This window comes from Gobius niger, assembly GCF_951799975.1.
Source record: "Gobius niger genome assembly, chromosome: 9".
Taxonomy (NCBI): Eukaryota; Metazoa; Chordata; class Actinopteri; order Gobiiformes; family Gobiidae; genus Gobius; species Gobius niger.
Window position 1 is genome coordinate 33,598,001 of NC_136860.1, and position 18,316 is coordinate 33,616,316.

An 18,316-nucleotide genomic window follows, 5' to 3' on the forward strand; every position below is an offset into this window, starting at 1 on the left:
CAGGGGATGTGAAGACTGTATGAACTCGGGCGAACTCCAATAGACCCAACAGTGACTGGGGACCGAAACTCTCCTACTGTATTTGTGATCAAGTCAGGGGCGGACTGGCCATATGTCCAATCTGGAAGAGCACAGAAGGGCCACTGGCTCTAGGGCCACCAGTCCCGCCTCAACTGAGCTTTACCCAAATCTAAAAGCTAAAAAGAAAAGCATCAAAATAGCGAGAAAAAGGGGATGAAAAGTCAACAAAAACGTGAGAAAAACACAGACAAAAAAAATAATTAAAAAAACAACAAAAATATGACAAAAATGTGGCGACGTGACGAAAGGTTTCCATCACTTTTGTAGGTCTTAGCTTTCAAATGAGGTGTTACATTATTGATCTCCAGTCGAGAAGCTTCTAGATTTGGGTAAAGCCCAGTATAAAAAAACATGAATCTAAAAGGAATTCCGTGGAGTATGGTGCACCACAAGGTTCAATTTTGGGACCGTTATTATTTATTATTTATATTAATGATTTTGCTTCTGTTTTTATGACCGCCTTTCCCGTTCTTTTTGCTGATGATGCCAGTCAAAAAAATAATAATAAAAAGCCGAACTGGGGAAAATGCACTCGTTAATGTTAATGTTAAAATATGTATTTGTGGAAGTGCACAGTTACGCTAATTTGGGCCAGGCTAGTCAGAGTCCAGGGTTGTTTTTCAGTCCCAGTCCGCCCCTGGATCAAGTTCACAGCAAGTCTAACAGAAAGTCGTTTTCAAACAGAGAAAAGAAAGCAAAGTTGGCTAATATTAAAGAACAGACACAATGTTTTGCTGAATAGTACAATTATAGAAAGTGGTGTGACTGCTCGTGTACAAGTGACTGAGCACATTACCAAAAATAATAGACTTAAGCTGCCAAAGTCCCACATTGCGCCAAAGTCCACCGGATTATTCCATAAAGAAGATGAAGCCTGCGGCCTGTTTAATTATTTCTTTTTTTTTTTTTTAAACACAAATCCTAATCCGCTGCTCACTGTGACTTTTCAGAGGTATCCACACAAAATAAACACAAATGTTTACATTTTGTCAATGAGATTTTATTTTCATTTTTTCATTTTATTTATTTATTTCATTCAAAAGTGATGTTATGCAATCACAATAAAACCGCCGAGCCAACACAGCATGAATGAAACGGAGCAGAGGAGAAGAACAAGTCTTATAATATCTGCCCCTTTTGTTACTTCACACTTTACACTGTTGTCCTTTGTAAAATGGTATGTATTTATGTCTACATACATATATTTACAGTCGTATGTATGTATGTATGTATGTATGTATGTATGTATGTATGTATGTATGTATGTATGTATGTATGTATGTATGTATGTATGTATGTATGTATGTATGTATGTATGTATGTATGTGTGTATGTGTGTATGTGTGTGTATATATCTACAGTATTAACAGATGTTTTTGTATTCTATATTCAGTTTTTTCAATATATAATATACAGAACCTTCGTATTCTTGAATATTTACAAATGATCAAAAAGAAACAAACCGTCGTATTCATGTTTGTTCAAATCAAATATCCCACATTCTTCATGTCCAAGTACTTCATCCTTTTTTAACATTGTAGCTTTTATGTGTATTTTAAACTCCAGGAGCGTTTCTGACTTTTTCACTTTTTTCTGGAGTTTATTCCATAAACTGATTCCTGTCACTGTAACAGTTGGTTCCATTGCTTTAGAATTGAACCTGGGTTTGTTAAAGATGTCTGATCCGTTCAGATATTCACTTTGTGCTGCTGACCCACCAGAGATCTTCAGTTTTTATATTGTGATGTGGCCATTTCAGATGTTAATTGTGAAGATTTCCCACTCCCACACGTTTCTTCTCATTAATGCATAGAAATGATTGTAAGTTAAATGTAAATTATCATTACTAAGTGCTCAAAAGCAGGCTCTACTATCCACTTTAATCTGTCCTGCCTTTATCTGTGAATCACTTAAATGGATTGTCCTCTATAAATAAACTTTCCCTACCTTGTCTAAACTATTTACCCTCTTCCTCTCTCATCATTCCGTCCCGAACAAGCTCATCGATGCCCCTGGCGGATCCATTTGGCGTCCGCTCCCGTCTTTATCTCCCGTTCAAAGCACTGCCCTCGTGTTTTTGGCAGCTCTGCCCCACTCTCACGCTGGGACACTCCGCTTCCTCTCCTCCCTCTGCCCGCCGCCATTTGGGCCCGGTCCATCCCAAATGTGGCGGTAATATGCCAAATAGCACAATACCGGCCCCCGTTTCCAAACATCCCGCGGCGAAGCGCGCAGCAGGTCCGATCTGCCCCCGGTAGGAGTCCGGAGCGGGATAAGGCTCTATTCACTAACGATGCGGGGCGGGTGTGGACAGGCGGACCAATAAACACAGGGTTACACCATTTTATGCAGATTTAGGGAAAGGCAACTTTATTTATAGAGCACACAAGGTCATTCAAAGTGCTTGTGGATTTAACTAGCTGTTCTGATCTGGGGCTGCTGCAGTCGGGCAGGTCTGGGTTCAGCAACACTATGAGCCCAAAGAACGAAATCAGCCGACGACCTGAGCGACATGACTGACCAGGTTATTCCATCGATGGATTTCTTCTTCCCTGATGGCACGGGCGTATTCCAAGACGACAATGCCAGGATTCATCAGGCTCACATTGTGATAAAGTACTTCAGGGATCCCCCACCACAGAGTCCAGATCTTAACCCCATTGAGAGTCATAGGGCTGTGCTGGAGAAGGCTTTGCACAGTGGTCGCACTCTCCCATTATCCAAAGATCTTGGTAAAGAAGGAATGCACCGCCTGATCTTTTGCCATTCCAGAAGATTATTGAAGCTTTACCACAGCGAATGTGAGTTGTAATCAATGGCCGCTGGTTGCACTGCTTTATGACCGCAGTGCCTCTATATGTGGGCGGCAAAACAAGCTAGTTGTTCATTAGTTAGCATTGCACTTTCCACAGTTTTAAGCAACTGCAAAGCCTGGTTTCTAATTTTTTGGAACTTTTCTGCAGCTAGATATTGCTCCTGTGATAACGCAGGTTGGCTACAATTAAAGAAACTAGGCTGGTTTTCATAAGAAACATGTTAGAAATCTTGTTTACTAATGAGGGCCGGACTTTGATTGACAGGCCGTTAGCATTAGAGCTAATGGTAGATGGACTCAACTTATATAACGCTTTTTTCCTTTATCAGGCCCAAACGCTTTACAGTAAGGAACCAGTCACCCATTCATTCTCTATCAACTGCACCATCGTCGCCCGCCGTGGCTACGATCGAACTACGTGCCCTTCTACAGTGAACATGCTCCGTCACAGCAGGGTAGGTCCGTAAATCCGCCATGATTTCCCCCTCGAACGTAGTTATTATGGCAAACGGGGAAGAGTGAGGAGACAGTCGTATTAATATTATGTCTATGGCTGTAATTAAAGCTAAAGGTGGTCCATCTTTACATCTTATATCTAACATTAAAAGCAAAGAGCACATAAAGTAATAGACAACTGAAAGCATTTATCTTGACTCCTTCAACTAGCTGTTTGCAGTGGACATTTATTTCAATAAAATGGTGACTTTTTTGTCATTGTTCTAGGATTTAGGACACACAAGTTAGAGGTTTCAAAATAAGAAATAGAAATTGTGCCGCTTTCAAATATTCTTTGGATAAAATGTCTTTTCCAAGGACAAAACATTATCATGCATTAAATCAGAGTGCAAAATAAACCATTTTCCATTTATCTAATAGCTTAACTTTATAATGTTCTTTCTTGTCCTTTGTAAATGTAGTAACTAACTTGACTAACTTCACTAAAAGACTGTACTTTAAAGAGACCATACGGAGTTTAAAAATGTTAGACCCCAGACCTGTTCACCACAACTGCCTCTAAAATCCTGCACTGTCACTCAAAAAGTTGTTAATTCGGGTCCGAAGTGCCGTCATGCACGAGCTTAATACAGAACCTGCAGTTACGCATAAGACCTGAGGTGGCAGCAGTGAGTATAAAATGGCCAACTTGCATCTAGTCCCTTTAACCTCTTAACTCCAGCCTGAAGTGGGAGGATCTTTTTCCTCACGTCATCAGATTCATGTTTTTCCATCATTTTTTTGTTGGGTATTCAACTCATTCTTGTAACTTTTTTGTCATTTTTTGTCACATTTCTGTCATTTTTTTGTCATTTTTTTTTCATTTTTTTAATCAAATGTTTGTCTTTTTTTGTCACATTTTGTCATATTTTTGTCATTTTTTGTCACATTTTTTGTAATTTTTTTTGTCAAATTTTTATCACATTTGTCACATTTTCGTCATGTTTTAGTCATATTTTTTGTCACATTTTTTTTTTTGAATCGTCACATTTTTGTAACTTTTTGTCATTTTTTTGTCTTTTTTTGTCAAATTTTTATCACATTTTTGTCATTTTTTTAATCAAATGTTTGTCATTTTTTTCGTTAATTTTTCTTATCACATTTTTGTCATTTTTTCATAATTTTTTCAATCAAATGTTTGTCTTTTATTGTCACATTTTTGTCAAATTTTTATCACTTTTTTGTCACATTTTTGTAATTTTTTTGTCACATTTTTGTCATTTTCGTCAATTTTTTGTCAATTTCTTGTGATATTTGACACTTTTTCAGCAATTTTTCATCACTTTTTTGTCAATGTTTTCTCACTTTTTTGTCACATTTCCATCATTGTTTTCGTCTCAGTTTTGTTGCTATTTTCACAGCTTTTTTCCAGAAGCTTTTGGACTGGGGTAAAGCCAAACTGGAGAAAATGTGCTCGGTTCAGGCGGGAGTTAAGGGGTTAAGATACAACTGATCTTTTTCCGAGCTTTTAAAATGGCCACAACCCAAAACATTGCTCAAAATTAAAAATCTGTTCAAGGCAAGTGTTTATAATTGGCGTTCTTATGCAAGCGCTTCGTCGATGTCTATATGAACTAGGCCACCTTTTTATCCCTCAGTGAACAGTATGACATCTTTTAGGCATCCACCCTATCTGACATCCTTTCACATCGACTTCCGTCTGTCTGAGCGCCGGTTGGAGGGTGAAGGAAATGAGCGCAGCGGAGGGCTCTGGGAGTTTTCCTGTTTTTAGAGACATTCCTCGGTGTCCGGTTCATCGGGCTGAAGGTTTGACAGGTGTGAAGTAACATGAGTGGGCAGCGAGCATCGGGAAGAGCAGGAAGGACAAAACGGAGGACGTTAAAAAGCCTAAAACTTCAGCAGAACGGATGGGAGTCGAGCTGTTTGAGTCGGACTACAGTGTGCACCTTGAATTAACTTGGGCTTGTTCACATTCTGTCCGAAAAAGATGATACTTTTCTCAAGGCAAAATCTGGCCCTCAAGATTATTTTTAGAAATGTTACTTCCCACAAGAGAGATCAAAAGCTTGTTAAAGCACACAGAAAATGCTACAATAATGTCCATTCCTCCAAGGACGACCCTTACAGAAGTTCTTGTCATTTTTTTAATCAAATGTTTGTCATTTTTTTGTCACATTTTGTTATATTTTTGTCATTTTTGTCAATTTTTTATCACATTTTTATCACATTTTTGTCATTTTTTGTCAATTTCTTGTGACATTTTTGCCACTTTTTCATAAATTTTTCGGCACTTTTTTGTCACATTTGTCACATTTTTGTTATTTTTTGGTCACATTTTTGTTATTTTTTTGTCACATTTTTGTCTTTTTTTTGGTCACATTTTTGTCTTTTTTTTGTCACATTTTTGTCATTTTTTTGTCACATTTTTGTCATTTTTTTGTCACATTTTTGTCTATTTTTTTGGTCACATTTTTGTAATTTTTTTGTCAAATTTTTGTAATTTTTTTGTCACATTTTTATAATTTTTTTGTCACATTTTTGTCATTTTTGTCATTTTTTTGTCACATTTTTGTTGTTTTTTGTCACCTTTTGTCATATTTTTGTCACATGTTTGCTCTTTTTTTGGTCACATTTTTGTCATTTTTTCGTCCATTTTTTGTTAATTTCTTGTGACATTTTTGCCACTTTTTCATCAATTTTTCGGCACTTTTCTGTCAATGTTTTCTCCCTTATTTGTCACATTTCCATCATTGTTTTCGTCTCAGTTCTGTCACTATTTTCTCAACTTTTTTCCAGAAGCTTTTGGACTGGGGTAAAGCCAAACTCGAGAGAATGTGCTCGGTTCAGGTGGGAGTTAAGGGGTTAAGATACAACTGATCTTTTTCCGAGCTTTTAAAATGGCCACAATCCAAAACTTACAGAATCTCTTGCTAGGTCATATGAGGTTCAACACTCGCCTTTGTTGAAATGTTGTTTTGCTTTGGGCCATAACTGGGTGGTTCGGCCTCTGGTCTTTTGATAAGGGAGCATCGGCTCACCACTTAGCAAACTTTCCAACCCCTGATCTAGAGCTTAACATTTTGACAGGATCTACACAGCCTGCTAAAGCAAAAGAATTGAATATCCTACCTGCAGTTTCTCAGCTACTAAAAGTATTTCCTCTCTCACATTAGGGATGTTCTGATAGGGGTGAATGGGGGTGGAAACCTCTGGAGACCTCACGATATGATACAATATACCAGGGGTAGGCAACGCCAGGCCCGGGGGCCAAATCCGGCCCTCCAGCACAGCACCTCTGGCCCTCAAGATGATTTTGAGAAACATTATTACACAAATCAGAGAGTACTTTGAACAGTATTAGAGTTAAATGGGAGAAAACAAGGTAGAAATACTGTCAATACACCCAATTAGGTCATATATTATGTACAACACTGGTATTTGGTATTTGAAGGAAGTGCACTGGAAAAAGAATTAGCGTTTTAAGGAAGAAATGACATAAATCTACTTGAATTAAGAGATTAAAGCTAAGGTTTGAGTAGATTTGGTCTGGTTTTAGACGAGATAAAACCTTTAGTAGTAGTTATTCTCTTAATTCAGATAATTTTGTGTCATTTCAAGTGAAAAACAATTATTTGCCTGATTCCAAGTGGGTTTTATTCTTGTTCCATTGGCACTATAGCATTTGTATCTTGGATCAGGTCAAACCGACTCAAATTCAACGTAGAATAACTTTTATTCAAGCAATTTTAAGTCATTTATCTCATGATGATAATTTTTCCAGTGTTGTGATTTACTTTGGGCTAATAATCAGCGGCTTCGGCCCTCGGTCTATTGGCCCAAGAAAACTTGGCTACCCCTGCAATATACGATACATGGCTTACGATTATCTCACGATACGCCGATACTGCGCTAATCGATATATTGCACAAAAATAACCTATGATACATCACAATTTTGAAAAAAAAAAAGAATGCTACTTTTAATCTTTATTTTAACATACTACTTATTATTCATGTGCTTTGTACCCCTTTTTCTGTGTGTATAAATGGGTTTACAGATCTGTCAGTGACTTCAAGAAACCACAGTCCCATTTTAAAAGGAATAAATCAACCCCAAATTAATCTTATGTATAATTATAAAAACTATCACTTAGAGCAGTGCTAAGTAACTCGTGCCCCTAGAGGCCAGAAGCGCCACTGCAGGTGTCGTAGCAAGTTGCGTTTTTTTACTCATTAATTGTCTGTGAGAGTAAATACTACACTGACAGAAAAGACAAAGGGAGAGAGGGATATTGTTCATCCAATTACACAATGGAGATAATTTTTTTCACTTAAACTTGGCTGCAAATACTGTTTAAGTGGCGCTAGCCCGCAGCTAGCTTTGCCCGTTAGCCTGTTAGCTTCTTCTTCATGTGTATTGGTGCTCTGACCCGGTGCAGGCAAACTTAGGCAAAGTGTGTTTTTTTTGGCCAGAGACACCAGGGGCAGATGAAAGACTTGTATTACCCCAGGACGGACTACGAAAAGGATTCATTAAGGTAAACAATTTACTTAGTACTGCTTTAAAAGTAATATAATAATTGTGTGAAGGTGTTTGGTCCACTGAACTCATGTTAGTTTTTATCAACTGAAAACAGTGGAGCACTGATAACTCATTAATATGCATGACGTATTTCATTAATACAAAAGTGACAAAAAAGTGACAAAAAAGTGACAAAAAAGTGACAAAAAATGTGACAAAAATGTGACAAAAAAGTGACAAAAATGTGACAAAAATGTGACAAAAATGTGACAAAAAATCATTAATATCATTAATATGCATGATGTCATAAAAAGTATCGATACCGGAATAAAAAGTAACGGTACTGTCCTGCAAAATATCACGATACATCGGAAAATCAATATAGTGTCACAGTAGTCCTGAGTCCGCTCTACCGCAGCGCTGTGGATTCAGAACAGCAGCCGCCTGCTAATGCTATCGCTAAGCTACACTCACTAAGGACACTGGGCAGCCACTAAAAACACATTACCGGCAGAGAAAAGATCCTTGTTACCTTTTACAGAGCCGTCATTTAGTTTTTAAAGAGGAGCCAAAACTCCAATCCAATCCAACAGGGTGATGAGAGCGGCATCGTGGGTACGCACTTGTGTTTATGCATAATAATTAGCCATATGGTCCAACAAGTGCTTGTGTCTTTTACAGGCCCTGAGGATAATGCAATAGACCTGAATGGCCTTTAGAAGCAGACAGGGCTGAAACTATAATATCTGCTGTTTTACTGTCGCTTCGTGATGGGGTTTAAGGCGAGACACTGCAGGTGAATAGGGAAAATAATAAATGTAGAGATGTCAATTTGAAACTTTTGCTGAACATTACAGATATAAATATGAGAAAAAAATGTATTGCACTTGTTCTGTCATTTTATGTTTTCACATAAAAATAAGGCATTTTGAGCATTAAAATGGCCAAAATTGCCTATATTTTGGGCAACGAAATCAAAATAATGAATTGAGCCAGATTGATGGTTTTATTTTATTGACATATTAGTAACTAAGATTTTTTCAGAGGGGATTTTGGATATTTTGTTCAGTTTTTCAATAAACTAATCATCAGTGAAAAAATCTGTAAAAACTCAAATTCCGCCTGTTTTTTTGGTTTCAAAGTTGAATTAATCAGACTAGGAATTAGATATTAAAAAACCCCTCTGAAAAAACCTTCAAAATATTGTTGTGTCTCAGACTGTAAAGTTTGGAGTCTGTGGGAGCTTCTATAAGGGCTCAGGCTCTGCCCGAGTGCGGCTTCTCTCGTTCAGAGAAAACCAGCCCTGAAGTTTTGTAGCGAGTGCGCATGCTCGGCCCGTTCTTCCACTTTCCCGCTCCAGCGTCTCGTAGGAGGAAAAACACCATATTTGGGTGAAAGCGTCATCACGGGGCCCCTTAGCAGGACACGTGGATGTCAAATCTGTCAATATTTATGAATGAAAACCTGCGGGAAAGACGGCCTTTCTACGCGGCGCAGCAGCTACTTCCGGGTCGCCCCCACCTCGCAGACAAAACATCATAAAATAAACATCATCATTTTTATATCTGACATGAAAACTAAGATGTAAAGGGAGGAAAATAGATAAAAATCTCCACTTCGACCACTGCGTGAAAAATCAATACTTTCACCTGCCGTGTCTCGCCTTAAAATGCCGCAATTATGAAAATTATTAAAAAATGTGATGTCTTTTAATGTAAAATTAGCTTGTATATCTAAAATGTAAAGCTAAATCCAAAACTTCCAGCATGTTTCCATATACTGTACGTGTGGCTTGTGTTCAGTGCTGCATTGTAATGGAATAAAACTTCTCATTTGTGTTGGTAAGCTACTGTTGAAGCGACGGCGGCCCCGCAAAGGCTCTCGAAGATGACCCCAAGGCTCGATCAATCCCCACATCAACATTCATCCACAGTCACATCAACACACATCGCACAGGCAAGGGAGACGGAGCACCTCGCCCGACTGCAAAACAACTTTAAGAAATGCGAGCCTAGAAGTAAAGCACCCGAGTAAACAGAAGGCATCCAATAGTTGCAGCATAACAAATGACACACGCAACAAAAAGTTAATAGGCACAACATATTATCCTCAGAGATTCAATAGCTTAAAGCCATCTTTTTGTCAAATCGGGCCTGTATAATGGCACTGAAGGAAAAAGGCCATTCACACCATAAATTGTTTGGAGGTATGGGAGCGCAGACATTCTTGGGACGGCTAAATTGCTGGTTCTTTATAACCACTGTCACACATTTCCTCGGGACAAAAGAGCGCCTTAATGCTGCAGACGACAGCAAGTCAATACATGAGATGGAGGAAGACCAAGGACCCCATTTAAAAGTGAGCTTTCTTCACCATAATAGACCCATTTCCAGCCAAAGCAACACGATGCTGAAAAGATGAGATAATAAGATTAAATGAATCAGATAAAAAGGATTGCGAGTTGGTGATTGCAATCATTCTGACATCATAACTATGACTTCAAATCTGTTGTTTTCTTAGAAACATAGGCCGACCGATATGGATTTTTGGAGTCCGATACTGATACCAATATGAAGGGGTTGGCATGGCCGATATTTGATATATGGGCCAATATTATAAGTCATTTAATTTGATGTAATTTTATATATATATATATGCAGTATTAATGATAATCTCTCAAATCAGCCTATAGTAAACACATGATACTAAACATTAACCTCTTAACTCCCAACTGAACCGAGTGCATTTTCACAACTTTGATTTCTATTAAAAGTGAAAATAAGTGTCAAAATAGTGATGAAAACGAGACGTAAACGAAAAATGTGGCAGAAAAGTAACAAAAAAGCAACAAAAATGAGACAAAAATGTGACGAAAAAGTGACGAAAAAGTGACAAAAAAGTGATAAAAATGTGACAAAAATGCGACAAAAAAGTGACAAAAAAGTGACAAAAAAGTGACAAAAAAGTGATAAAAATGTGACAAAAATGCGACAAAAAAGTGACAAAAAAGTGACAAAAAAGTGACAAAAAAGTGACAAAAAAGTGACAAAAAAGTGATAAAAATGTGACAAAAATGCGACAAAAATGTGACAAAAAAGCAACATAAATGCAACAAAAATTTGACAAAAGTGACAAAAAAATGATAAAAATGTGACAAAAATGCGACAAAAATGCGACAAAAATGTGACCAAAAAGTGCGACAAAAAAACTGATAAAAATGTGACAAAAATGCGACAAAAAAGGGACAACAATGCAACAAAAATGTGATAAAAGTGACAAAAATGTGGCAGAAAAGTAACAAAGAAGCAACAAAAATGAGACAAAAATGTGACGAAAAAGTGACAAAAGAGTGACAAAAAAGTGATAAAAATGTGACAAAAATGCGACAAAAAAGTGATAAAAATGTGACAAAAATGCGACAAAAAAGTGACAAAAAAGTGACAAAAAAGTGACAAAAAAGTGACAAAAAAGTGATAAAAATGTGACAAAAATGCGACAAAAAAGTGACAAAAATGTGACAAAAATGTGACAAAAAAGTGACAAAAAAGTGACAAAAAAGTGATAAAAATGTGACAAAATGCGACAATAAAGTGACAAAAAAGTGATAAAAATGTGACAAAAATGCGACAAAAAAGTTACAAAAATGTGACAAAAAAGGGACAACAATGCAACATAAATGCAACAAAAATGTGACAAAAGGGACAATAAAGTGACAAAAAAGTGATAAAAATGTGACAAAAATGCGACAAAAATGTGACAAAAAAGGGACAAAAAAGCAACATAAATGCAACAAAAATGTGACAAAAGTGACAAAAAAATGATAAAAATGTGACAAAAATGCGACAAAAATGCGACAAAAATGTGACAAAAAAGTGACAAAAATGCGACAAAAAACTGATAAAAATGTGACAAAAATGCGACAAAAAACTGATAAAAATGTGACAAAAATGCGACAAAAAAGGGACAACAATGCAACAAAAAAGTGACAAAAATGTGATAAAAATGCAACAAAGAAGTGATTAAAATTTGACAAAAAAAGTGACAAAAAACTGATTTAAAAAAAAGTGACAAAAACGCAACAAAAAAGTGACGACACGATCTTAGCTTTCAAATGCACCGTTACTCAACAGTCAAGAAGCTTTCAGATGTGGGTAAAGCTGAACTGGAGAGAATGCGTTTGGTTCAGATGGGAGTTAAGAGGTTAAGTATTAAAGTAAAGGTTTCAATCATAGAAATATACAGGAATATATCTAATACAGGCAGATGCAGATATGCAAACGAAATGTTTAGGGAAAAATTGTCAGTGTCAAACTGTGACAGTAGGGGGCGCTGTATAGTCATGCTAGGTACTGAAGGAGCTTTTGTTCAAAAGACAAAACTCAGTAGGTTCCAAAACAAAAATCGGTAAGTCTCTAGGCCTGTCGATACGATACGATAAATGCTTTGCTCGATTTTTATCGTCTGTACATTTATTAGCATTTTTCCCTTATTTGTTCTTGTAAAGCTTTGATTTCTAACTGATGCAAATTGAGTTATATTCCATGTTTATTGCAGCTTTTGTGGTATTTTAGGATATGATTATGCACTTTTAGAACTAAGGTTTGCTGTTATTTTTATGTTGACAGTATCGAGTATCGTTAGAGTCAATAATGTCGTTTATCGCGATACTTTCCTGCCTCAATATATCGACCTTCAAATTTGTTGTTGTCACAGGCCTATAAGTCTAAATTTAAAAGCAAAAGTCTGCAACATAAAATATATAAAATAGATATAAAGAATCTCTCCAATAGAAAAACGCAAAGTCTCTTTCACTTTCGGTTCCGGAGATATCAGTCTTTTTATCGGTTTCAGATATATCGGATATATAGAATAATGGAGTTGTATTCTTGCTGTTTTAAAGCAGGGGTGGTCAGTGCAGTCACACCTCTATGTAAGGCTTGGAACCCGAATGCAGCCGTGTTTCACAATATAATGTTTGTTTCCGAGTAGTGTTGCACAATTAACTCATCTCAAGGCGCTGAGGGACGTTCTTTTACTTCCCCCTCCCTTGCGCCTCCACCGTTTAAGTAACAGACATGCTTCCCAATCAGAATGATCGCAGCTCGCTTCCTGCAGCCGCTGAAAACAAACTCCACGTGTGTCTCAAGCAAACTGCAAACTATTCCCACGCTAGAGACAAACGAGTGTTTCGCAACAAGCAAGTGGATGGTCATAAAAAGTAAAAAGCTGACTGTGTAGCATTGTTTTAAACTGTGTCTCAATGTGACATCTTTACAGCAGTTTTTTTCATGCAAATATGAGGCGGCTTGTGCTGAAATGAGCGGCGTTTTTGCAGCTCGTGTCTCGGAGAATGCATTCATGGAGCAGGGAGGGAGCGTGTGTTCCTGATAAATCCATAAAATGCCTCTTTGCCTCAGATTCGTATCTTGTTGCTGAGGCTGAAATGTAATAACCGAGTTTCATGATGTTGAACAGCTGTTGAAGAAGTTTATGCAGCTCGATGCTCAACTGCAGGAAAAATAAGACATAGGCTCTACATAAAGTAGTCCCTCCAGGATTTCGTGATATTAACGCGACATCAAGCAAACTCCGCGAAATCTGTGCGGAGTTGCAACTTTTCCAAAATCTCGCAACTATTCCAATAATCCGCAATTTCCTTCGCAACCTTTCCTTAAAAGGGACTATACAGCGTTTAAAAATTTTAAAATTATGTATTTTCCTCCCCCTACATGTTCTAATGTGCAGAATGAGCTCAGACCTGTTCACCACAACTGCCTCTAAAATCCTGCACTGTCACTCAAAAAGGTGTTACTTCGGGTCTGAAGTGCCGTCATGCACGAGCTTAATATAGAAGCTGCAGTTACACATAAGACCTGAGGTGGCAGTAGTGAGTATAAAATGACGAACTTGCATCCAGTTCCTTTAACTCTGCAATTTATGGGCAACTAAAGTGAGTTTCTAATCAGTGTTGTTTTCGTCAACGAAGACGATAACGATATCTTTTCGTTGACGCCCATTTTTTAATGACGATAACGTAACGATGACGAGCTAAAATGAGCTCTTTGGGAGACAAAAATGGGAGAAAGTTTTTGGTCAGATCGTTCCCAGAGTTTGTGCGCGGAGTGAGAGAACACACGGTAAACGTGACCCGGAGCGGCGCCGTGCTGCTCATGATGCGCCCGGGCAGCGGACGGACCTGTTGGGACCGTCAGACTGGTCACGCCTCGGAAGTAAGAACAGCTGATAAGTGACACGTCACCGCACGCCGGTGATACTTCTGATGACGGCCTGCAGATGGCGCTGAAACATGTAAAGGTAAAAGATCTTTAACATCTCTAACCTTAGTGTCTGACAAAACGAACCTAAAAAGTGATAACGTCATCACGGGACCCCTTAGCAGGACACGTGGATGCAAAATCTGTCAATATTTATGAATGAAAACCCGCGGGAAAGACGGCCTTTCTACGCGGCGCAGCAGCTACTTCCGGGTTGCCCCCACCTCGCAGACAAAACATCATAAAATAAACATCATGCGGGTGAGTTTTGTCATTTTTATATCTGACTTGAAAACTAAGATGTAAAGGGAGGAAAATAGATAGAAATCTCCACTTCGACCACTTCGTGAAAAATCAATACTTTCACCTGCCGTGTCTCGCCTTAAGCAGAAAAAAAATCTCGACTTTTCATTGCAACTTTTGGAAAAATGGCCCGTGAAATCAGGCATTTTACCCCGCAACAATCACAAAAAATGCCCGCGAAATCCTGGAGGGACTGATAAATAAAGAAAGAAATGTATTAAAATCTAATCACAATTACACAATCTGTCAGAAAAATTGCAATAAGGTTTGTTGTCAAAATCGTGCAGCCTTAGAAAAACAGGACAGGACTGAACAGAGACTCCACTCTTCTAATACCGATATTGCAATACTTGTGTTTTGTTGTGTGCCTTTCCTACTTACCCACAGTTGACCCAGGCTATGGTCCCCTGGCCCTTCACTGTCTGGGCCACGTCGGACAGCAGCTTGAGCTGAGAGTCCCCTGACGTAGCTGCAAACAGACACCAAAAGAGACCGGTCAAAATCTCAATCAATGCCTCGAAAAGGAAGCACCGGGCCCGGGACAGTGGGGGGACTGTCATGGCCGACACAGAGAGGAGAGGTTGGGTTTCAGGGAGAGAAAGAAATGGCGGGTTTAGTGGTGAAGCGCTGGGAGAGGAGAGTTTCCAACGTGATTCACAGGCGGCTGGTAAAGTTACCACAGCTTTCAACAGGTGACAATGGACGGACCAAGCAGGGGATGGGGGATTGTGCTGCGACACAAAGGCCGATGTGGAGGGTATCTCTACAGCTACCCAGGCTTCATGAGTTTGCTTCTGTAGTTTTAGGCCCAAATAATATGGAGAATACTGGTGTAAGGATTCAGTGTTATGATCAATGCTTAAAATCAACAGAACTGAAAAGCCCATTTTCATATTACAGACTATACTACTACAAAGGCTTGTATTGATGTTGAAAATAGGTCTGAAATCTTTAGTTGAGAACCTGTGTCTTGTAGAGGCAGAAATCACATGCATCTGTTACCAAAGTCAGGGGTCGGCATTGGCTGGGACGAAACACAACACAATCCTGATATAATATGTATTGCGAAGATGTAAGTAATTAGGATAAGTATAAACTTTACCATAAAATGTGTAAAAAGAAAACAGTCATGTACCCAAAGTTTATAAACCAAATGACAAGTGTTAAGATCAAAAAGTGCATTAACACAAAATGTAAAAGCACTATTTGTTTAACAAAGTGCTGGAAAACAAAGGAGTAGAGGTTAAAAATGCCTCCAAACGCAAGTATTGAAAATATTAAGTATATATTAAAGGGGGGGTATTATGCAAAATCGACTTTTTCAAGCTTTACATCATATTATTATGTCATTCCCTCATTAAAAACATGCCTGAAGTGTTGCCTTGGCACATTCACCTATTTTTGAGTAATCTGTAAAAACTCTGATGGCGGCCATTTTAGGGATAGGTTTGCCTGAGTCCTACTAGGAACGCCCCCACCTCCTGGAGACGCCTCCGAGCTTTCGTCACCAGTCGAGTAACCAACCACTGCTCCTCAGCAGAACCATGTCGGGCGTGTCGGAAAGGCTCAGAGGTTCTTAAAGAGACAGAGGCCTATTTCAAGACATTCACTACAGCCATTTTGAGAGAGCAATTTCATACAAGGCAGTTATTCTAATTTACTGCATTTACAGACCAACAGAAGGTTTGGTCATCATTGTAGTGTGATATAGACTGGTGCTATGTGATTGAAAAAAGCATAAAACCCCCTCTTTAATATAAGTATCGAAACTTGGTATTGCAGCCAAAAGTATACTATACGACACGATATTTTGTCCTAACCCTAGGAGGGAACACGATTAGAGGAAAAGGTGCGATTCTCAATAACCCTTGAATATAGGGTTGGATGATATATGTAGCAAAAAAATTGCGGTGCCATTTCTGCCATAGAAAGGCTTGAATACAAGTTTTACATATTGCAAAAACAATATTATATTTAACTTAACCATTTCAGCATTGTAGACTCCAGTTGAATTATGAGCAAAATTCATGGGAATTATATTTTTCCATCCAGGGGCGGACTGGCCAAAGGTCCATTCTGGAGGAGCACAGAAGGGCTGCTGGCTTGAGGGCCACCAGCTTGCAAAGGGGGGTGCTGCTACCCGGCCTTGCAATTGCACAGTGAAGCAGCAAAAAATGAAAAAATCTCTATTCTATTTGTTTAACAGCTCTGTTGTGAATTGGTGACACAGCAATCGCGCAATAAAAATTAGGCCTATTATAAACTGATGTCAAAATATGACTTTGTCATATTATGCGTGTGTTCACACTAACTTGGGCCGGGCTGGTCAGAGTCCAGCTCACAGGCTCATATTTGTTTGTGCATTTATGATGTATTTTTCCATGATGAAAATATCAGTCACAAAATAAATGCTTGTATTTCAACTTTATTTATTGGGTAAAATTCTACTCGGTGTGGATTTTACGATATATTGCAGCTTCTATCCATAAAATGAAGGATATTGTGTCACTTAAAAGTACAGTATCTGTAATGTTTATAGAGCAGGGTCTGCAGTTTCTGTACATAATAAGTGCCATGAAGATAGAAGAAATATGTATGACTCACGAAACCAAACACAGCTCCGGCTATTCACGAGGGAACAACTTACAACGTCCAACCTTTAAATGATGACATTGAAAGTTCACGACCCCAAAAGGTTTACACAATCCGCCTCTGACTTCGCACTTCCTCTCGTGTCAGAAATCTGGGAGTGCGTCGTGAACCGAGCCAACGCTAACAACCTGTCTGTAACACTAGCAACAGTATACTCTCATGCGATGTGGCAAGAAGCACCAGACCAGCGTGGAGCGGGTTTGTAATTCATAAATCATTTCAACACGACCCTCCTCGAAACTGACCGCATTTTGGTTTGAAAATGAGCCGGTCTCGTCTCGGAGCGTTCAGTCAGGGTTATTTTTAGACCAGAGGGCAGGGATGTTGTGCTTCCCCCGATGTGAAGGCAGTGACCGCGGCAGCGTCAAAACATCTGGTGATTCAGCGCAATCTATCAATACACCAGGACCAACACAGATCTAAAAACTAATGTCGGACAATTAAGTAGTTTAAAGCAGGATTAACCTCTTAACTCCCGCCTGAACCGAGAGGATCTTTTTCCTCACGGCAGATTTTTTTTCCATCATTTTTTTGTTGGGCATTCAACTCATTTTTGTAACTTTTTTGTCATTTTTTCGTCCATTATTATCCCATTTTTGTCACATTTTTGTCACATTTTTTCACATTTTTGTCATTTTTTCGTCATTTTTTTGTCAATTTCTTGTGACATTTTCGTGTCATTTTTTCCACTTTTTCATCAACGTTTTCTCACTTTTTTGTCACATTTCCATCATTGTTTCCGTCTCAGTTTTGTTGCTATTTTCGCAGCTTTTTTCCAGAAGCTTTTGGACTGGGGCAAAGCCAAACTGGAGAAAATGGGATTCGGATTTTCAAAATAGGAGTAGGATAAAACCCTGGCATGATAACATTACAACTCTGATTTGAACTTGTAGTCGTTTAGTTTTTTGCATAATACAATGGAGATGGTAAGAGACAGAACTACATCAATGTACCAATGTTCTCTTCAAAAGTACAATATAGTAACGGGTTTTTTCCTTGGCAAGCATACTGGTCCTAGAGGTTGACCGCTATGGGTTTTTCTAAGGCCGATGTCGTTTTTTGGGGGATGTTGACTGACCGATGCCAAAATTATTGGTCTATACTTTTTTTGTAAGGCTTCTAAACTGTAAAATATGTCAAATATGTCACCGCCACCTTAACATGGTGGAGGGGTTTGAGCGCAGGAATGATCCTGGGGGCTCTGTTGTCGGGG

The 18,316-nt window shown here is 38.5% G+C and overlaps 1 protein-coding gene across 1 annotated transcript in view; it reads right to left on the reverse strand.

Moving 5' to 3' along the window:
- The window catches only part of pdia5 (protein disulfide isomerase family A, member 5), a 175,103-nt gene that overhangs the window by 130,779 nt on the left and 26,008 nt on the right, over window positions 1–18,316 (reverse strand). The window contains exon 3 of the mRNA XM_079563441.1: window positions 14,833–14,920. Within this exon, the coding sequence (XP_079419567.1) occupies window positions 14,833–14,920 (88 nt within the window). The remainder of the gene's footprint in view (window positions 1–14,832; window positions 14,921–18,316) is intronic.